Here is a 23,653-nt window from a genome sequence, read left to right as displayed (position 1 = left end):
TGGTAAGAAATAGGGCTATATATCTATCCTCCTACTGCTGTAAGTCCTGCTAAGGGCAGGCCGCCAGTAGTTATCATGGGTTTCTGCCCTGCCTTGATTGGTGGAGGTAGGCCCCCTGACTCTGTGTGGAAGGCAAGAGACACAGGGGAGGGGCCTGCTGACATCACGAGGGGTGGGGCTGTCTATAGTTAGTTGCCTGATCCTGTCAGTGGCAGTAGTGGTGAAAGTTAGTTCTGTCTTGGGAGTGACAAGAGCGAGTTCTGCCCTGGGATCAGGAGGAATGAGCTCCAGGAGAGACAGGCTCTACATGTGGTGGAGCTCAGCCCAGACTGAGTAGAGTTGATAGAACAATGGTGGACCAATGCCCCTCACCCTGCCTATACGGTGAGGGAGAGCTAGCACCCACCCTGAGGGTCTGCACCTTGGGGTGGTGGCGGGGAGAGTGAAAGCCCCAGACAGCCCATCCTGAAGGGGTACAGTCTGGAGGAGAAGGGGACGGAGGAAGAGACCATTGTGTATGATCTGCTGCTGCTGAGAGCTGTGTACAATAAAGAGACTTGATACTTTTTACCAAGAGACTGAGACTGAAATCTCTCACCCTATTGTGGGGGCTTCTCTGGGAGGATTTCACCCTACTCTGATAGGGCTCGCCAGAGATGGAGGCGCTGCACCGTTGCTTAGAAGATGAAGGCACTAACCCCAGAAGCCTGTCCCTGTTTTCCCCCATACCATCGCGGGAGACTCAGGCCCTCCTGTTACCAACAGGTATGTACCACCCACAGACATGTAGCCAGCCCTCATTACACCCTAGGGGTCCGATCTGCGACGGGGGAGGTGTGGGGGGGGAAGATGCGTTACATATATATTTTCTATTGGAGCCACCTCTTGATCGTGGTGATTTGTTTCTCTTATCATGGTTGTGCTCCGCGCTTCACTCTGTCTAAGCAACTAGCTAAACCGCATTTAGATTTATTCAAGGCAGACTAGCAGCAAGATTTCTCACACTGCCGGCTTTTAAAGGTCAGAATTTACTCAACTAATTACTTAAGCATGTAGAAAAACGAGGAGGTCGTTTAAAAGAAAGGTCACACTCTAGTGGGTCTTTGTCATGTATTTATTTTTATCTTGTCATGAAAGCAAATTTTAAACGTATGGGGAGCGTATAAATATTTGATACTATATGTGTCATACTGGTCATACTAAAGACCTCTACGTTGCTTCACGGAGCAGCTATTTGTAAAATGCATGATATCCAGTTAGTATTTAGCAATAGCATCTTATTTCTCGAATTATTCTTCACCGCCAAACATCATGTAACAAATAGAATGGCGTGACTTCACCACGTGCAGAAGTTTGGCATAGAGTGTATGCATGAGGGTAAGTGGGAGGTAACAGCCATCAAGGATGTGTTAACAACGTCAGAGCTTTGGAAACAATCTCCATAGACTAGTAATTATAGGGGCAGTCCCTGCTTGGACCAAAATAACCCAAGAATAGTGGCATGTTAGATGGAGCTAAGAACAATTGGACATGTATGTGTATTTTCACTTGTGATGCAGTATTTCCATGGTAAAAGTGCTTTGCAGAGTTGTTACAAGCTCCATCTCATGCCTTTTGCTGATAAGACTGTCTCAGTCCTCAAAAGCCCCAAGTTCACGGTTATTTTTCTTTAGCCATTTGTTTGCAAAGTGATTCTGGTTCCGTCATTAGTCAGACAGATAAACATACGCAGCTGACCTGCTTAAATTCAGCGGATCCTGGAGTTTGGCAATACCTTCATTTTTTCACAACGTTCAAATGAATGAATGAAAAGGAAGAGAGGAGAACTCTCGGAAGCTTGTCTTCTAACATCAATTGTTAGTCCAAATAAAAAGGTAATCACTTAATACTGAAGTGCTATCGCAACTGGACTAACACGGCTATTTCTATTGCTGTACTTTGCTCGTGCATATTCTGGCCACACATATAATTAGCATTCCTACAAATATCGTGACATTTAACCCTTTTGCTGCCTTCTGGCTTTGCAATGCGTGCCAGGCCCCTCTGACCGCAAATGGGTTAATAATACAGCCTTTAGCATATATGTGGCGCCTGATATATATTATTATTTTTTTTTATTATTATTAGTATTATTTTTTTTTGCTTTAAATTAGTCACTTTTTTCTTCGTGTTCAGTTTTATTAGTCTCAGTTCCAGTATTTGCTGTTGGAACACAGACTAGCTTTGCATATGTGATTTAAGTTCATTTTTCAAAATTTAAAAAAAAAATGGATGCATTTAAAAAAAAAAAAAGAATGTTTGTTGTTTTTGTCTTTTTTCTTTCTATTGTTTTTATTCCATTTTCATACATTTCTTTCTTCTTCTATCCCTCTATGAATTTTACTCTACAAACATATTTGATACATTGTTTCCTCTGCTAGTTTGCATTCTTTTCTTCATTCTCTCTGTTTTTCCCCCTCCTGTACTGTATTCCAGCGCCTTTCTTTTCTCTTTTCAGCTGGTGCTACCAGAGTACTCCATCCATAGTCTCTTCTGCATTATGTTTTTATGTGCAGAAGAGTGGTTAACGCTTGGTCTAAATGCTCCATTGCTTTTCTATCACATATGGAGGTAAGTGCATTTCTTTCACGTCATTGGCACAGCAATCCCAGGCATGAAACCACTTTTGTCCATAGAGATGATGTTGCTCTTGCTATAGAGCGAAGAATAAATTCCCCAATGTATTTTGCTCTTGGATGTTTGCAAATCCGGCCAGGTAGACATTGATTCTGAAACCTCCCTGCAGGTATTATCAGCCTCACCAGGTTTTAGGACTATGATACTGCATATGAAAGGGATATTCGGTCTGGGGACACCTCTGACTGGAATGTTCCATTTCCGGCCAAATCATTGTAGTATCCAAGTAATTTAATCTTTACCTAGAAAAGTCTGCAAAGCAGGAGGGTGGAAAATTGTAAACAAACAGAAATAACCCTGGATAGTTTTTTTACATGGAATGATTCTCTCAACAGAAATCAGATCCTTGTCTTAAGTTGCGGCCCCAGTGAGTGTGCGCTGTACGAACAAGTAACGCCTCTCAACTGGGAAGTCTCTCCTCCTGTATCTCACAATGCCCTCCTTATTGCATTTTCTGTTTACTGTTTCCTTACTCCTTGGTGAATGTCCCTGTTCTCTCCAACTTCCCCACTCCCCACTGCACCATTATTTATACACCTCTCTCCCAACAACCCTCAATAAAAAAAAACACCCACACAAATCCTCTATTCACACCCTCTATCTACTCCTTCCTGCTGCTGGGGATCTCCCCTAAACCTGAAGCCAGACATATACACCTGATCTCACCTACGCCTCCCTGCCATCTCTTCCCCTGCAAATGGTGTTAAATGAAAAGGTTAACACTGACTAACTTTAAAACTTGTCCCACAAATCAAGCATCCCAGTAGCCTGCACTCATAGCTATTGTCCCACAGTCACTTATACCAACCATTGTGACCAAGCACACCCATCTACAGCACTTATTCCCTCACCTGCTGTCTCTGTAAGTTTCCCCTCAAACCTCTTAGATTGTAAGCTCTTCGGGGCAGGGATTTCCTTTCCCATTGTCTGATTTTTACTGCACTTATTCTATTTTTTAAATTCCCTGTTCTGTATTCTTTGTGAAGCGCTGAGTACACTTTTGGCGCTATATATATATAAAGACATACAATACAATACAATGGGGCTGGGCCCAGTATGTACCTTTGTGCGAATTTGGCAGCCACGTTCCACGACCATTTTTTCAAACGACAGGCATGTTGTGTTTACAGCTTGCGACTCGCAGATCGCGGTGAAGCGCCGTGCACCCCTGCACTAAATTCCGTAATGTTAGCCCAGTGCTACTCCTTAAATAACGTGTGGCTATTGGTTTTTCCGGCCGTTCGTGCTAATGATATGCGAAAAAGGCGTTCCCCCTAAGATCGCATATCTACAAAAGGATGGTCAGGTTAATGCAGGGATTTAACCTGATGTTATTTGGTGATGGGGGAAGAGGGAGAGCTGTTTTGGTAGAATTTCAAGGATATATATATATATATCCCCTCAAACCGCCCTCCAAATAACATTTGGAGAGACACCTATGCTCAAAAAGGAGCCCACCTTAGATACCTTGGAGATATCCTAATGAAACGTGCAAAGTATATTTAAATAACTCACACCCCGACACTTCCTAAAAGATTTCCATAAGACCTATAATGGCAAGCCTAAGGCCTCTTGTGGTCAAAGGGGGTACTAATGTAAGTCCCAACCGGATCAGAACCCACAACCTATGCATTTAAGGGCAGCAGCTCTACAATTGAAGTACTGTATGATAAAGTGCTGAATAGCTCCCCAGTCACATACGTTAGAGCTCTACTGCTCATTCTGTACCTGCAGTTAATCATACGCGTGGATACTCACCTGGCTTCCTTTAAACCAGACACTTCCAGGTGGGAGCAGTAGAGCTGTAAAGTAGACTGTATTTGCCCTGAGATAGCAGAGCTCTGTGGCTCTGCCTTTTAGAAACTGAAGCTAGGAACACAGAGATTTATATTCAGATACAGCAGATAAGAACAACTTGGCCCAGCTAGTCTGCTATCTGCTGTGAAACATCATACCTTATTAGATTCTTTAGTGAAAGAAAGCGCTAGGGCAAATTATCAATTAAAGTGTCAAATACGATAAAATGGTGTCTAAGTGATTGGTGGGGAAATCGTCTTTCTGCAGCCAGAATATTTGGGTTCTCGAATCCCCTATGAACAGAGTACAAACAGGAGAGATCTGCCGCATGGAATAAGATCTAATTTAAATCAATTACAGCTTTAAATTAGATCTTATTTCTTTCTCATTTAGCACACTGTTTGTTTCTGTTCTGTTTTGTTCCACAAATCAACCACCCTTTCAGTGAATAAATACTTATTCATAGTTGTATGGGCCCAGGAGTTGTAAGGCAAGGAGTTAACATTTGATTTCCACCACTCCCTGGGAGATGTGTAGCTACGGTGTGTGTAGTGTGCAATACCTGGTGGCTCATAGGAGGCCTGAGCCTCCGCTGCTGGGAGCCTGAGGTTTATCCTGGAACGATGCTCGGTAGCGCCTCCACCTGTGCGGGATTCTATGGTGTAGAATGACCCCGTCACAGGACACAATAAGAATACACACTTGGTAAAGCAGAACAGTTTTACTATATGCAACTAATATAGTTACTGCCAACCCACCAGGCCTCACACGGCCGTACCTTCCAATACTGCGCCCCCCTCTCAATGGAGTCACTGTCCCCCAAAGTACCTAGGTGTGAAGATGAGTTGGTGCTTAGTTGGGTACCTGCCGGGTGTGTCGACACCCGGGTGCGCCGATGCCGTGATGAAATGATCCACGGATCCAAGGAATATCCACGGAGTCTCCGCCTCTACGTTGGGTGGGTCCGCAGGGATTGTACCACCTTTAATAGTCTCTATAGTAGATGGGTGCCTGGTCCCAGAGCACCTGAGGCCAGGATGCAGCCGCGTCTTGGCTGTGTCCCTCACTTTAATACTACAGGGGCAGTGTCCCTATCTATGTGCCTGTCCCTGCAGCAACCACAAGCTGAGGGGAGTCGGGGCCTAACTGGGGCCTAATAAGGGGTATCTGGCCTAGTGCAGGTGCCACAGACACCTGCACACATAACCTACCCCTTCCTTGTCCCAGCTCCGACGGACTCGTGGTGCAGACGCGCAAAATGTATCTATCTCTGTGAGCAGGGAATGTTGCAGCCCTATTGGCTGAGTCTACTCATGTGCTGCTGCAGCCCCTAAGCATGATGGGACTTGTAGTCCCTGCAGAGCCCTTCACGCAATGGCCGCCGCTACTAGGGACATCCCTGCCCATGCACAATCTCCCACAATGGCTACAACAAGCCACAGAGAAGCCCAATGCTACATCCAATATGACAAAAATACCCAGTAAAATACTTATATATTCTCTTGAAAAAGGGTTATTTAGTTTAACCCTTTGGCCAAAGCATTGTAAGCCTGTGAGCCACGACAAGGCAGTTCCCAATATGAGCTTCTTGGGGTTCTGTGTGTTGTTTGTCCCACAATGGCTGCCACACTGCTGCTGGTCCTGCGCCTGCGCAACTGCATGCAAGATGGCGGCCCCCGCTAGCCGAGTGTGCCGCGGACCCCTGGAGACCCGCTCGCCTTGCCTGACATCTTGCAACCCTCTCGCTACCAACGAATCTCGCCGGGTGCACTCGCACTCCTCCGCCGGCAGCCGTGCACCCCTGCAGCGCTCCCGCCCATAACGGAGGTGAGGGGGACTAAGGGGAACCCAGAGGGAGACCCTGCCACATATATATGTATATCTTTATTTATATAGCGCCATTAATGTACATAGCGCGCTTCATGCAGTAATATACATGTGACAATCATAGAAATAACAAATAATACAAATAACACATAATGGGAAGAAGTGCTTCAGACATAAAGGTAATATTTAGGAAAACGAGTCCCTGCCCCGAAGAGCTTACAATCTAATTGGTAGGTAGGAAGCAAGTACAGCGAATCTTACGGAAACTCTGTGATATTCTGAGATATAACAAGATATGTTATTTTTTCTGGGGGGAACAATTATGTTTTCTACATCTGTATTCAGCCAGCCCAATATTTTCAAACCTGTCCTGGATAAAAGATCTGAGGGACACATTTTACATCCGCCCAAGCAGCTGATTTCGGACAGATTTCCCTATTGACGGAAGTGGGGGATTTCGGCCGAACATGACCTAATCGGCCGCTTCTCCTGATATAGAACACACCCTTTAGTGTGATCAGGATCAATGCGACTCACCATCCACATGCATATATTTTACAGCTTTTAGCTCTTCAGATGCACCCACCATAGTGATACCGTTAGTATGTATGTAACAGACAAGGCTAAATAATAGCCATTTCCATGCACCAACCTGTATGCACAGCCCCGCTATAAAAGATTCAAGTTGCTACTCTTTTTGAGAAGCAAACCTGCAATTTAAAACAAATAGAGATGTGCTTAGATACTAGTTACATGAAAGTAAGAGCTTTTTAAAATATATATATTGTGAAAAACGCTCCTCTTTTGTAGCGCTGACGTCTGTCTGGGTTCTTCCCGACACAGTCTTCTAGGGTTAATTATACAACAAACAGGAACATGCAAAGTATTACGTTGCTTAACTCAGGCTTCTGCCTGCTTTATTTTCATCCAAGTAAGGTACTGCAGCTTTAACATGTGTAGGTTAGAGGCACTCAGACATTTTCATTCAGCGGTTCCCTTATATCAGTGTCATAGCATTTCACACAGTGTCACTTTTAAAAAATAAAAACCAAATCATATAAAGAAATCCTATCCCTTTCAGGGATCTAACTACACATCAGAATCAGCCCCTAACTGCTGCTGGCCAACTAACCTGGTTCCTCAGCTTAAAACAATGCCCTCTCATTTAGGGTCACTAGATACAGCACAGTCTTTTAGCAACAGCAATAAACATTTGTTTTGTCTTATCTGTTCGGGGTGGGAACTCGGTCCCAAGTGTCCAGGCAAATACTCTGGTACTGTGATACTTGGAGGGGCCGTCCACCCCGAAACTGGAAACAGGGGAGCAGCGATACCCCCAGCCTCCAGGCTCTAAGGAGAGAGACTGAAATGCAAACCTCTCTGTTCTAAATACCTGTGTTAGTGATTAGGAGAGCAGGTGAGGGAGAACTAGACACATTGTAATTTGTGGTCTGGATTTTCCATCCACCAGTCTGAGTTAATGTGAAGCTGTGGAATGGATCCTTTTTTAACTATTCCTGCACTTTCTGACCTAAAACGTGGCAGAAAGCTGCCTAACATCTTTGGACTATGTCACAATATATATATATATATATATATATATATATATATATATATATATATATATATATATATATATATATATATATATATATATATATATATATATATATATATATATAAACCATAATACTGAGTTAAGTTATGGTGAGTAAAAAAAAGTGACAAAAACCCTCCACAGGAAAGCAAATATGCAAATATAGCTGTATGCTCATCTGCATGTCTTAGGCAGGTCTGCAACCCCGCCTTTCCCCATTATCACCCAGCATACAGCACTTCCACTGCAGCAAGGGATTCTGGGAAATGACATGCAAATGAGCACACAGTGTCACTTTTTGCCTCAATAACCATTTTTAACATGGTTCCCTATAGGCTTAAGCTTGCTGCATGGTCACAGCTTTGAGCACAGCCAGGGTTAAGGTGCATACCCAGAAAACCACCCACAGACAGCTGTTTCGACCTTGATGGGTCTCATCAGTGTGGGGTCTAAGACATGCAGATGAGCATACAGCTATATTTGCATATTTGCTTTCCTGTGGAGGGTTTTTGTCACTTTTTTTTTACTCACCATAACTTAACTCAGTATTATGGTTTGGCCTATCCCATAAGCCTCTCTTGCATTCCCAGTAAAATCAACCCCACACTGATGAGACCCATCAAGGTCGAAACAGCTGTCTGTGGGTGGTTTTCTGGGTATGCACCTTAACCCTGGCTGTGCTCAAAGCTGTGACCATGCAGCAAGCTTAAGCCTATAGGGAACCATGTTAAAAATGGTTATTGAGGCAAAAAGTGACACTGTGTGCTCATTTGCATGTCATTTCCCAGAATCCCTTGCTGCAGTGGAAGTGCTGTATGCTGGGTGATAATAGGGAAAGGCGGGGTTGCAGACCTGCCTAAGACATGCAGATGAGCATACAGCTATATTTGCATATATATATATATATATACATATATATATATATCAAGTAACCCAGACCGCCGACTGGTTAAAGAGACAGCAAACAGCAAGGAGTAATCCAAAAAGAATTGTATTATAACAACGTTACACGATAGCCAACGTTTCAGTCCCACAAGGGAGACCTTGAGAAAGGTCGTTTTTTGTGTCTTCTATCAAATATAGAAAATTTATGATTTAATTACTGTACCTGCGTGTTGTCCCTTGATGTCGTGTTGCAACCGGTTTGCATTGCAACTACGACGGTTTGCAATTCTGTATATGTTTAGAAAATTGTTATATTATAAAATATTCAATGCATTTTCTCCTGCCCCTGAAAACCAAAACTGCCATTTGTTAGGTAGCCCTCGCCGTGTACGCAGCAGTGTACAAGGGATAATACAGGCACAATGAGTCCCTGCTCCAGAGAACGTACAATCTCATTTTTTTTAATCCATATGCATAAGGAGGTGACATGCCCAGGGTTACAGGGAGTGCCGACAATAGGATTCGATCTGTGTTCACCAAGGTTAAAAGCAGTGGTCTTAATTCAAAGATAATGGAGGGAAAGGGAAAGGGAGGGAAAATAGCTCTTGCTACAGTCTATATGTGTATAGGTGCCAGGGGTAAGAGAGACTGAACAGAGAGTAACGCTTGCCTAAGCAAGCGAAAAAAGACCCCTATATAACTAGCACTCAAGGACAGGAGAATATAGTCAAATAAATATAACTTAAATTGATGTATGCAGTAAGTGGAAAATACTCTGAAATAAACTCTGAAATAAACACACAACGCTAAATGTTTAATGGTTAAAATAGTATTAAACCAATAGCATCCACTTTATCAGGCTATAATCAGCTTACTTACATCATCAATGGTGTCCATCATCTGGCCCTATTCGCAAGAGGTAGTTACTATATTATCCTCTTGCTGTTGCTGCTTACAGCCTGTGTTGTACACCGTTGAGTGACTATTTTTAATCAGGGGGAACTGGGATATGTGAGGATTATACATATTACACCTCATCCTCACATATTACATCTTGTGTGAAACCCCCCCCCCCCTGAGGCACCATCTGCAGTAGCATCATTCATTGCATGGTGCTAGTGCCTTATAGCTCCTATTTTTCACCCGCATTATTTTGCAGGTGGTTCATCTCATTTTATTATTTGATTTAATACTATTTTAACCATTAAACATTTAGCGTTGTGTGTTTATTTCAGAGTATTTTTCACTTACTGCATACATCAATTTAAGTTATATTTATTTGACTATATTCTCCTGTCCTTGAGTGCTAGTTATATAGGGGTCTTTTTTCGCTTGCTTAGGCAAGCGTTACCCTCTGTTCAGTCTTAATTCAAAGCAACTACTTCAGCCCCATATGACTCAGATGTCTTTACTTAATTCATTGTCTTAAATGAGAAGATTCAATAGGAAATAAAGTATTTATTGGAAATGAGTCCTGTTCTTGAGTTTGTAAGAATGATTTTAAAGCTTCCCAAATTGAGTGTGTCTTATGAAATTAGCTCTTCCATACGCACTGGCCACTGAAAGCCTAAAACATGAATAAAATATCTTCATTAAACCTCAATGTTAAAGTTCACATATTCTGTAATGAACTTGTATTGTCAAACTTCTTATAAATATATTAAGACTAACCTAGTCGACCACTACTTTCATTATATCGTGACACAAATGGATTGTCTGCAATTTACAGGCTTAAAATTAGAAGTGTGCAATTTAAGGAACTGGGATGGTGCCGCTTAATGTCAAGAATACAAGTCATGTAACTCCAATCCAGTCCCTTTAGCTATTGATAATGTAACTAGACACAGAGATTGTCACTACGTTCCAGGATGGTACCCTTTTAATGGGTCATCATTGCTGGTGGACATCTATATACCCACTATCATTGACCTTTTCAGATGTTCTAAGCCAAAGAGCAGTCTTTAGTTACATATGACGGCTAATAGATGACTGCATTAACGAGGGGGGCAGGGTTTAGGATATTGTTTTGCCGTTTTCATGCAGCTTTTTATGTAAAATAAAGACACAATAAATGGGTAATTATGGACGGCGCATTACTAACATGCAGAATTATTGAAAGATAGAGAGATATTCTGTATAAGTATCTGTTGGTATTATATATTCTTGCTCTGCAGTGGCAAGACATCAGAGGTTCCTTTTTCCTACACTGGGGGTCTCACGCAGTATGACCAGGGGAAACCTCTAGTTCAAATAATTATCCTTGATATTACAAGGGAGATGGAGACCCAACGGGATACCCAGCTGCCCAACCTCAAACAAAAAGTGGAAAGACACCACTGTTCAAAAATGAGCACACCTCGAATATATGCGCTAATATGATTCATTTAAATATACTTTCCATAGCCTATTAGCATATATCCCAGGTATTTCTAATGTGCTCCTTTTTGAACACGTGTCTCTCCACATGTTATTTCAAGGTGTGTTGGAGATAAGTGATATATATATATATATATATATATATATATATATATATATATATATATATATATATATATATATATATATATATATATCACTTATCACTTAAGACTCTAATAAAATAGATTTGTCTCTCTCTCTCTATCCCGACGGCCTTTAGAACATGTTTGATGTTGGGAGGAACACCCCTTTTGCTTAGTATTAGCGCTAACAGCCGGAATATAATAACCCTACGTTATTTAAGAAGTAGCACTGGGTTACCGTTAGGTTATTTGCTTTAGTGCAGAGGCTTCAGGTAATCATAATGTTAATTTAGGTTAAATAGACTAATGGAGCTTAGTGCACTTGGGCCTTTGTCTCTGAGCCAAAGTTTTATTTAGTTTTGAAATCCCATTTTATACAGAATATCTTCTCCTAGGTATTTTTGATAAATGAGGCCTCTCTGAAACCAACGGCTTAAAAGCTGTGTGAACAGCAGAGCATTTGCTTATATGGGTTCCATGTAAATATATTTCAGGCAAAAGGTGACACATTGTGTACTCATTTGCATGTCATTTCCCAGAATCCCTTGCTGTAGTGGAAGCACTAAATGCTTTGTGATAATGGTTGAAAGGCGGGGTTGCAGACCTGTCTAAGACAAGTGAATGTGCTCACAAGTGATATTCTTTATTGGCTATATGCTAACGGTGGAGGTTTTTGTCGCCTTTTTCACCCACCATAACTTAAAATGTGTATGACACACACACACACACACACACACACACACACACACACACACACACACACACACACACACACACACACACACACACACACACACACACACACACACACACACACACACACACACACACACACTTCTGTCTCCTGTCTCCTGTCTGTTCCAGCACTTCCTGGTTTCTGCTGTTGCCCTGGCAACCCCCCCATTCTCTCCTCTGAGTTGGGCTGCTCCTCCTCCCCTTGCCATTTGGTGCAGTCCTACACATATTTCCACTCTGTCTGTGTCATATCATGCCCTTTCAGAGTTTGCCTCTCAGCAGCACTGGTCTTCCACTTATTCCCTGGGAGAAGCCTTTGTTTTTTTTACTTATCCCTATTGCCATCATTATTCATATTCCCATTACATGTTCCCAACCCTTAGTGCGTACTTCCCGAGTACTTTATTCCCCTTATAATTCTGCTTTGTTCCCCCAATAAACATTTCAGAAAATAGAAGCCCCCCTTATATGGTTTGGGATTGAGTTGAGCTGTTTGCTTCTACTCACTATCCACAGTGTGCATGAGTCAGAACTACCACAACTTATAAAGAACAAAAAGTATCAAGAGGTGGCTCTAATAACAAAGAAGTTTAATTAATCACATGGATATACTGGATATACTGGGTAAAAACGCACCTATGCGTTTCGCGCTACCACGCTTTATCAAGGTGTGCATACTGGCATAGAGTATTACTTGTTTCTGTAAAAAGGGGAGACTCTGGCTTGGTTTCTCTTAGGAGTGGGTTGAAAACCAGTGATACAGTATAAAGCCAGTGTGCTGCTAGCTGCAATGCAGTGAAGTGATTAATCCTTCTGAAATGATGTTACATTTGACTTCTGTATGTCTAGGAGTGAGCGTATGTAATATAAAATGAAGATCAGGGTCTTTTTATTCGCTCACTTTGAACTGCAGATGAAGGACTCCTAACAGTTCCCAGAATCTCTCTGACTTCCATTGGGCTCCGAGCTTTTAGCCAGGCTGCTCCCACTCTTTGGAACAGTCTGTCTCGTACAGTCCGAGAGGCCTCCTCTCTGGATATCTCTAAAAACAGGCTCACAACCTACCTTTTTACCCAGGCATAATTAATAAAACCACAACCTGTATGGCATTTAATAGCTACAGCACCGTCCCATCCTGTATTGTATCTTTCCTTGTGTTTGCTCTCTTTTATAACCTTAAATGTGTTCTTTTTTTTCTTTTGTAACTGTGAAGTATACAAAAAAAAGACAAAAATACTCAATGCTACATCCAATATGACAAGAAATACATAGTAAAAAAACTTAAATGAACAAAGTTTCTTTTTAGCATTTTCAGGGTCCTTATACTATGATCTATGGGTAAATATTAGATCTGGAGGCTTATGACCAAATATATCTCAATTTTATTATGCCTTTTCTACAAGGTTTTTGCCAGTGCTAGATCATCGCTTTAAGTACATAATTTAAGTAGTTTACTAAATATTTTTTGTCATATTGGATGCAGTATTGGGTATTTTTGTCTTGTGTTGTATACATTTGGCCATGCTCAGTAGCACTCCTTTTGACACAAATATATATATATGATGTGGTGGGTGCTGGGGTTAGAGCTAGCTGGGATTGTGTGTTCAGTAACTGTGAAGTACTTTGAGTCCCATTGGGAGAAAAGCGCTATACAAATAATGTTATTATTATTATTATTATTATTATTATTAATAATAATAAAGGCATGTACTTTAGTGGCAGAAGTGCCATACATTACCATGACACACGTATATCTATCATTATCAATTAACTAGTGTAAATAGACTGAAAATTACATGTGAAGAGGTATTTCTTATACTCTGTGCTTATGTGCTGAGCACCTTGATAAATCACCTATTGAATCAAGCTTATTATTATTCGTTCATGTGAAGATAAGGGATGATCTAGCACTGGCAAAAACCATGTAGAAAATGCATAATAAAATTGAGATATATTTGGTCATAGCCTCCAGATCTAATATTTACACATAGATTGGTATAAGGACCCTGAAAATGCTCAAAAGAAACATTGTCATAGTCACTATTTATAAGAGAATATGTGAATCTTGTAATTTACTGCATAATGAATCACAGAAATTGTCGTTTGTCTTCTTAAAAGATAAGAGGGCTGGTGCCAGTAAAACGTTGCTTACACCATTCAGTGTATAAGTAATTTAGTATATTGTTCTTTAGTGTCTGAGTGAAATGTAATACAATTGTTTTCCAAGTTTGATACATATGACACTGAGCGCTCATTTGCATGTAATTTCCCAGAATCCCTAGCTACAGCGGAAGCATTGTATGCAAAGAAATAATGGTGAAAATCAGGGTTGCAGATCTGTCTGAGATGTGAATATGCTCACAAGTGATATTTTTTATTTGCTATACCTGTGATTAGGGTGACCAGATGTCCTGGTTTAGCCGGGACAGTCCCGGTTTTTAGCCTTGTCCCAGGTCCAGACTTTTCTGGCCACTGTCCCGGTTTTTCTCTGCACTGGCTGCGCATGCGCAATCAGCACTTGCCGACCACTCGTGCACATGTGCGATCGGCGCTTGCCAGCCACGCATGCACCATCGGCATTTGCCAGCCACTCATAAGCGATTGCCGCTTGTCAGCCGTGCATATGTGACTGGCAAGCTCAGATCACGCATGAGCGGTCAGAAAGTGCAGATCACAGCTGCGCATAAGTGACCGTCACACGCCGATCTCGCACGTGCAGTAAGCACTCGCCATTCACACATGCACAGTCGGCACTGGCAACTGGGCATGCGCGACATTTGTCCCGGTTTTTGCCGGGACGAATATGGTCACCCTACCTATGATAGGAGTTTTAAAGTCAACGGGTTAAGTTCAGCTCAGACTTGACAGCTTATCAACTATCAAAAGATGATAAGGAAAGACAGTGAGACAACACACATCACCATCTTGTATGCATCATAAGCCACCTATTGTTCTTTATAAACATTCCACACATCGGGGGTGCTGAAGTCGATGCAAAGGATCTTAGTACATTAATGTTAAGAGACACATAAAGCCCAAACACTCTAGTACCTTTATATATAGCCAACTTCATTAATGTAGAGAACTTAATGAATGGAGTTTCATAAAAACACAAAAACAACACCACTACAAACTACTGATTGACAAACCGTATTGATGGTATAATAACATATCAATGTTTTTCCATTTTTTTTTTAGGTATTTCCACTGCCCAGCTGATAGTTCAGAATTAGCATACGACCCGCCTGTAGTCATGAATGCTGGTACTTTAAGTTATTGCCAAAAGGAGGCTTGGTGCAAGCTAGTTTTTTATTTTCTCTCCTTTTTTTATTACCTTTACTGGTAAGTTTCAGCATTTTTTTGTAGAGACGTGTGCATTCTTATTTAATCATGTTCAGGGGTACATTAAGTTCTATGAAAACCTCCGGAACTGTGTAATACTTCTGAGTAATGTAACATTTTCTCTCTCATCACACAACATAAGAGTTTTAGTAGATACAGAACCTTTCTGAGCCTGGCATGTAGAGTATTGTCCACCACTAAAGGTCAAAGTTCCTTAAAAAGTATTACTGTGATGGATTTCAAGCAAACATACAGTAACATGAGACAAAGATCTGGGAACTTAATTTATTCTATACTTATGATATTAAACTAAGTTCTAGTATCCACATTGGTCCAAAAGTGTACATTGGTTGTGGGTTGTAATACCTTTTAATGGGCCGTGCAGATATTTAATCTTAGATGATGGAGCTGTAGCAGTAAAAATAAATGTTGCGATTTGCACACTCGCTGTAGCAACACCTTAGGTCAGTATAATCCCCTAGGGTTGGTTACCAACAACACTCACTGCTCAAGGTAACTTTACTGATTGACAAAACTTCCATTGGGGATTTTTAAAAATCACTTACCCAAGAAGGTCTTTCTGGAAAGATTTCCAATTGAAAATAAATGTGTGCTTCTTATACGGTATATCTTCTAGATCTTTTCTCTGCCCAATATCACATGAAATAGCCTCAGACCCATCACTTACAATTCCAATATTTATTTCAGACAAAATAACAATAGGCATACTGTACCAATGGCGAATGGAGCTTCTTGGTGCTCGATGTATATTGTTCTGACGTATCTATTCAAGCAGGCTTCATATAGCCATTTCCTAGCTACCAGTTAACATACAGATGAAAATGTCGGTTTTGGCCCAGATTCTGAGGAATCCCATGAACATGTCGTGGAAAATCCTCAACATAGTCCATAGACGCTGTAATGGCCCATCGGAAGGACACAGCAGGGTTCCCTGCATTTGAAAGAGACTCAGGCTGTGTGAAGCCTACCGGGCTGTGCGCCCCATACAAACACAGGGACCCTCACTGTGTTAATCTGATGGGCCATTACAGCGTCTATGGACTATGCCGCCGAGTGTTTGCGAGATGCTTTTGGATTTTCCTCACGCTGGGCCAGAACCGACAGTTGCATCTGTATGCATGGCATGTTCGCATGAAGCAATAATAAGAATCGATAATAAGATCTGTTACTACCGAGCAAAAGAAAGCTGAGAAAACCAAGACAAAAACATGTTCTCATCCTTGAAAATTACTTTGCAGAAGTCTGGGCACAAAGCCTATATTCTTATCATAACCTTGGATAGGTTCTTTTTTGTACCTGAGATGTTTTATCAACAATTCACTTGTTATTCTCCAAGTCACTTGTTTTTCTACCAGTCAACACATTTAGACTCCTGCTGTCTTTTTCCTTACAAAATGGAATCTACGTGACAAAATGAATTCTGAACCACATAAATCTATCTACACCAATAACCACTGAAACAGTGAGCACTGTACCCATGTATTAATGCATTACATTTATATATGTTTACTACATCTTCAGATGCTGGTCATATAAAGTACAGATGTAGACAACGTTATTGCAATCTGTGGCGTGCTCCTGCGGGTGAAAAAGCGTGATTGCCCGCCCGCTCCCTTCTGACGCGTGGTGAGTTGTGTATGTCTCGCTGCAGCACTCCACGGGTTACAATAACGTTGCCTACATCTGTTGATGTAAGTAAATTCTAACCATGGTATGATCAGGTGTATAGAAGGTTACATATATATTACACACGCTTCCGTTTTCAATGTCATTCCTCCGGTCAGACAGTACGATCTTTCAAATAATTTATAGGGGTTTTCCTATTTGCAGAAAATGTGTGCTTTTCATGAGGGTAACACTTTCTGTAAGGTGGTATAACCACCTCACCCCAGAAGATAAGCGGTTTTTGGAAGCTTCCGTATAAAACAACATGCTATCTTGTTATGAATTATCAAAAAGACAGAAACACCCCCATCTGCATCAGTAACATGGATTTAAGCACCACGTTTACTTCAGTTTTAGGGTTTTATTAAATATTAAAAAAATGACCAAACATGTTTGCAGCCAGAGGTGCCTAACACTGTTTTTTCTCCCTTCCACCATCAGCATGATCTACACTTTCATGAACTCTTCCTAAGCAGCAGAAGAAGCAGAGAAGCTGAATAACACAATGTTTAACCTGACAGTAATGGTTGGCCAAAAGAAGACGTGTTTGGCTGATGCTAAAAGACGGTCAAGAGGGCTACCTCAGCACATTACTGTATGAAGGAACTCAAACTGGTGAGACACAGTTGCCTCGGTGCTTCTGTTCCTGGAAGGTCCTGACTTTGGACTGAATGGATAAGATGATGTACAATACAAATGGAAGAAGTCTGGACATCGGAAGGCAAACTGGTCAAAGTCACTGCACAGTGAATGTGAACTTGCTCTTAACTACACAAAAAGCTGGATTCTATTTACAGAGGACAGAGGGGAGATAGTAATAGTCCACACGTCAACATATTGGTGAATAATGTATATTGCAGGTCTACCGATTCTGTACCCGGCAATAATGATTTCTATTTCCATGAATATCAATTGTGTTTCGTAAAAAACTATTGGAGGTTATTTATCAAAATAAAAATGGGCGCAAAAGTGGTGCAAAAATATCGGATTTATCAAAAAAAAAAATATTTCCTTCTGTGATTGGAGTACTTTATTACTCTAAATATTATATTTAGCAGTATTACATCATTTTTTGCAGCAGGGAGATTGTTATGCAATTTCCCCATAGATCTAACCCACGGATAGTGTTCCATGAGCGGCCTACGTAGTAGATTTAGACAACAGTGACAATTGTATGTTTTGGGTCAAATCTAGAGATGTGCGAAGCAGGCCAAATCCGTTTCCCGGATTTTCTCGCATTTTCCAAAAAAAATTGTTTCGCGGTGTAAAATACGCAAATGGATTTGGCCAGTTTTAATCCAAGCAGATTCATCAATAAACTCCATTGGATACAGCCCGTGGACGGATTTGTAGAATTCAATCCGCGGGTTCAGCAATCCGTTGGCGGATTTCTAACAATCCGTCAACGTATCGCTGAATCCTCGTATTAGATCCTACAAATGAATCAACAGATCGCTGAATCCGCCTATTAGATCCTACAAATGAATCAACAGATCGCTGAAGCCGCGTATTAGATCCTACAAATGAATCAACAGATCGCTGAAGCCACGTATTAGATCCTACAAATTCATCAACGGATCGCTGAATCCGACAAATTCATCAACAGATCGCTGAATCCGCGTATTAGATCCTACAAATTAATCAACAGATCGCTGAATCCGCGTATTAGATCCTACAAATTCATCAACGGATCGCTGAATCCGACAAATTCATCAACAGATCGCTGAATCCGTGTATTAGATCCTACAAATTAATCAACAGATCGCTGAATCCGCGTATTAGATCCTACAAATTCATCAACGGATTGCGGAATCCGCGGAGTGTATTGGTAATAATAATATAAAATCCGCAAAATGCGAATCGCCCTTTTTGAGATTGACCCGCTGAAATCTGTGGACCGAAGCTAATATTTGCTACTAATGTGCAGTCTTGGCCAGTTTAAAACAGTCTTTCTCAATCTGCTAATTTTTCATTTATAGTGCACAGTTCATTAAAAAAGGGCAACATGTTATCTATTAAAGAGGCAATCCATGCAGCTTAAAAAAAATTATTGTTTGTTTTAATATATGCAGCATTTAATTACCTTTTATTGAAAATTAATTACCTAAACTGCCGATCAATTGGTTCTAACGTGATCGATCAGCAAAATCATGTTTCCCAGGGAACACTAAATGGCTGCATTTCAGTTTAAAATCAATCCTACAGTGGGTGTAATTCAGCAGCTACAGTACAATGTATTCTTATATTACTACGGTAACATTATCTATTGTTAGAGTTTACAGATCAAACTGCTGGGAATATTGACAACAAATTATCCAAAACAGGAAAGAGTTACAAAGATGTTGCAATGCTGGAGACGTGTGCTAAAACCTGCTATAGAAATGAAAGGATTATTAGTATATTAATACTCATTAAAAATGGCAGTAAGAGTTGAATTTTAAAATAAAAAAAAGGGTATCTATTACTACAGAACTGATTTTTTTTAAACACACGTAGGATATTACTTGGATTGTCTTTTACAGAGAAATATGTATAAGAATATTGTGTTTTTTTCTGGGGACAATAAAGATGGTTGTCATGATCACCATCCCTCCACATTTCTGCTGCCTGGAGTGGAACAAAACGGCAGCATACATAGCTTTATTCCCAGTCTGAAGATGTCACTACACTGACTAGGGAGGGAGAGCCAATAGAAAGTGAGAGGAAGGCACTGGGGATTCTGGGAGAGGGGGAAAAAAACCACAGTTGTAGATTCACTACATTTCATTCAAGTCAATGACAGGTAACACTGGGAGAAGGAGCAGCTCAGCGAGTAAAGACACTGACTAACACCGAGCGGGAAGCAAGGGAACCTGGTTCAATTCCAGGTGTTCACTCCTTCTGACATTGGGCAAGTCACTTTATCTCCCTGTGCCTCAGGCACCAAAAACATAGATTGTAAGCTCTATGGGGCAGGGACCGGTGCCTGCAAAATGTCTCTGTAAAGTGCTACATAAAACTAGCAGTGCTATACAACAACAAACTATTATTATTTATTATTGTGCTTTGATATCCATTACCTTAGTTTCGTAAGTTCCAGCCTGGGTATACTTGATACAGTGGCAACTCTACGAATTACACCTCTTTATAAGCAAGTAGAAAAAAGATTTTTTAACTTTTATTTTGAAAAAAAAACCCACATGAGTGTACGGCTTGTAATTGGCCACTCTTTAATCTTGTGTGTTTAGCTCAAAGTTAATTTTGGGTGGGATTTAAAAGCTATGAATAATATCTTAGAATATTTAAGGATATTGATATATTGGAAGCAGTGCTAGCCTTGTTGCAATTAAACATAAAGCATTATCTACCATTGAAGCACTCCCTCCCAAATTTCAATGACATTTTAACACTTATTGAGTTAACAGTTTTTAATTGGTACTTTGGTAAAGACTTTCACTTGTGTGCATATTCAATATGCTACAGAATGCCGACTGGGACTGGCGTTTTAACAGTTGAATTCACTTACAACACTTGGGTCTGCTCCTGTCTTGTCTTAAGTGCTAATATTTGCATGTCACTTCTTTCAGTGCCACACACATTATAAATGAAAGAGCTTCCTAATGGACAGGTCATTTCTCAAAAGAAGAGCAAGCATTGGTGTACCTGTCACAAGCGATTACAATATATTTTGCATTCAACAGCCAGGATCAAAATTTGCATTTTTCTTTTTTTTTTTACATTAAGTCATTCAACAGTGGGATATTGAATTATCATACATTTGCTCTCTGTGATACACTTCGCATGCTAATGCTTCCAAACTGGATTTGGATAGCCAGACAGCTTTCATTATTAGTTAAAAGTAGCAATCCCTTGATCCCCCCCTCCCCCATAAATAATATTTTTTTAACCTAGCATAAAGAAGATTTAACCCTTTTGTAGTTTTCTTTACCCCCCCCCCCCCCCCCACCAAATCCCACATGGCCACTGGAGTCAATAATATAGGAGTGGCCAACTCAAGTGTCCTCAAAGGCCAAAAAGAGTTTAGGTTTTAGGGATATCCCTGCTTCAGCACAGGTGGCTCAATCAGTGGTCCAGTCTTTGCCTGAGTTACTGATTGAGCCACTTATGCTGAAGCAGGAACAGATTGAGCCATCTATGCTGAAGCAGGGAACTCCTGAAAACAGACATGTTGGTGGACCTAGATGGACCGGAGTTGGCCACCCCTGCGATAGTAGATGACGTTGCTGCTCTCTGCTGGCAGCGAGAGCGAGCTGACGACCAATGCCGTGCTCAGGAAGCAAGGGGTCCCCGGATGTCAGGGGTCCCCGGATTGGTTTCGGGACACCTCGCGGTTCAGGGAAGCTAAACTAAAACAGGAACCTCGATCCGTGTGGGTATAGCTGCTTTAAACCCTGTTGAACTGAAGATTGCAATGCTGTGCTGGGCCCTACAGCCCAACCAGCAAGCGTTACCTGGCAGACTGATTTGACATTCGCCAGCAATTCCATGTCAAGATGTGTGTTTTTCATCATTATATGCATGCAAGGGTGTGGGGCTGAATTGTGTGGGGAGAGTATATCAGAATAAACAATTCAAACAAATGTTTTCTTTTTTTTTTTTTTTTAAACTTATTTCTAATTGCAATTATTAAACCGTCATCGTAACGGTGATTTCATCAACTTGTTATATTACTGTACATCACTATTGCCATTGACCAGTGTTTTGACATGAAAGCATGATGTGGAATATTTAGTTTTGACTACTACAGAATGACAAGTACAGGTAAATATTTACCTTATGAGCCATGTCGGGGGTTCTCAACTCCAGTCTTCAAGACCCCCCCCCCCCAACAGGTCAGTTTGTAAGGATGTCCCAGCTTCAGCACAGGTGGCTCAGTCGAAGACTGATTGAGCCACCATTGCTGAATCTGAGAGATGCTTAAAATGTGACCTGTTGCTGGCCCTTGAGGACTGGAGTTGAGCACTACTGAGCCATGTCATTATTCAGGCCACCTGGAAAGAATAAATATAGAAATAAGTGTCGCGGGAAACCAGGAAGCTTTCTCTGGATCAAGCACCAGCCAAGACACAGAGATCAAATAAAAGTATAGTTATTCTGGCCCGAGCCAGCAGACACAGCACACTATCACCAACAGAGCTATACTGACTCCACACAGGGAATACAGGGGGAGTCCAAGCAGTCCAAGGTGCCCGGCGCCTCTGAAATGCCTTACCCGGCGCAGCTTCCACTCCTGTGGGAGATTGGGAATTGTAGGCAGCACTGGATGCAAAATTCAGGCAGGTAAGTTTAAATCTCCAACTCTGAATAGCAGGCAGCCCCGGTTTTGGGTGTGTCTGGCACAACCTCAGAGTACACTGCTTAATCTACCTCCACGCTAGCCTCAGCAAGGTCTGTGGAGCTGGGATCGGCTGCACCTTTTCTAGATTCCCTGCCACCATAGGAAATCATGGAGAATGGGGTGGCAACCAATCACAGCTCAGATGCTGTGTGTTGGGTCAATCAAAACACGAGGGCTTGCCTGTGTTGGCCAATCTGGGCTGGGGATGTGACAGGGAGGCTAAGGCATTACAAACCAGCCAATGAGAACAGCGCCTACCTTCACATGTGCTCAATACTGACCTATCTCTTGATGAGATAAGCGCCTCTCTGGGCAGACAATGAGTCGCACTTTTCCTTGTCCTCAACCCACTCGTGGAACAAGCTGCTCTCTGGGCATGTAGGCTGGGTAAGTGGGCAAGCACAGGGACTAGCACCAGCCCAGCACCAGCCGAGCATGCCCAGGGACAAAAGAAACACACAGATACACAAGCACAAATACATTTCACAGAAACTAAAGGTTTACACACATATACATTTACATAATATATTTGGCCAGATGAGCCACAATAAGATGTATATACAGGGCAACCCTGCATATTCATCCAGACTATATGGCAATGGCTGGGCTCCACCATTATTATAAGAGCCTCATTGCCCATATCATCCCCTTTCCCCCCCCCCCCCACATTTTAAGCCTAGTGCTCTGGGGAGCTGGCCATTCACATGGGGCAGAAGCGTCTGCAAAGCCCCTACCATTTCCTGGAATCCTTGCTTACCGTAGAATAGGCAACCCCCAGTCAAACTGAGTGTAAGGGTTCCAGTCCTGGGTTTTGGTGGAACTTACCCTTGCGTGGCCATTACAGCCATGTCTGATTCTGGCAAACCTCTTCCTGGACTTGGCAATTGGATGCACTTGTTCCAGGGCTTTAAATAGTCAGTTACTCCCAGCCTGGGCTCGAACATGGTATTCTATCCAATGTGTTCATGTGCCTTGTGTTCCTGTGCATTCCCTGTTGACGACCCCAGCTTGTGACCCGACCATGCACCTCTGCCACCTGCCTGTACCCCAGCCTGCTATCCTGACCTTTCACCTCTGCCACCTGCCTTTACCCCAGCCTGTTATCCTGACCTTGCATCTCTGCCGCCTGCCTTGACCTCTGCCTGCATCCTGACTACTACAACTCTAACAGGACTCTGTCCCCTAGCTCTGACCGGTGATCATGTACCCCTACCTCAGCTATGTGTGTCTGCATCCTATCAGAGATGAGCATCGTTGTATAATTCTCTG

At 41.8% G+C, this 23,653-nt stretch overlaps 1 protein-coding gene across 1 annotated transcript in view; it reads left to right on the top strand.

The window, feature by feature from the left end:
- Nucleotides 1-21,608, top strand: part of CNIH3 (cornichon family AMPA receptor auxiliary protein 3) — a 207,689-nt gene extending 186,081 nt beyond the window's left edge. The window contains exons 4-6 of the mRNA XM_075595510.1: nucleotides 2,498-2,610; nucleotides 15,217-15,360; nucleotides 17,488-21,608. Of these exons, the coding sequence (XP_075451625.1) occupies nucleotides 2,498-2,610; nucleotides 15,217-15,360; nucleotides 17,488-17,518 (288 nt within the window). The 3' untranslated portion in view covers nucleotides 17,519-21,608. The remainder of the gene's footprint in view (nucleotides 1-2,497; nucleotides 2,611-15,216; nucleotides 15,361-17,487) is intronic.
- The last annotated feature ends 2,045 nt before the right edge of the window (nucleotides 21,609-23,653 follow it).

The sequence above is a fragment of the Ascaphus truei genome, chromosome 4 (assembly GCF_040206685.1).
Source record: "Ascaphus truei isolate aAscTru1 chromosome 4, aAscTru1.hap1, whole genome shotgun sequence".
Lineage (NCBI taxonomy): Eukaryota > Metazoa > Chordata > Amphibia > Anura > Ascaphidae > Ascaphus > Ascaphus truei.
Note: the sequence above shows the minus strand (reverse complement) of the source record. Positions and strands in the feature narration are given on the sequence as shown.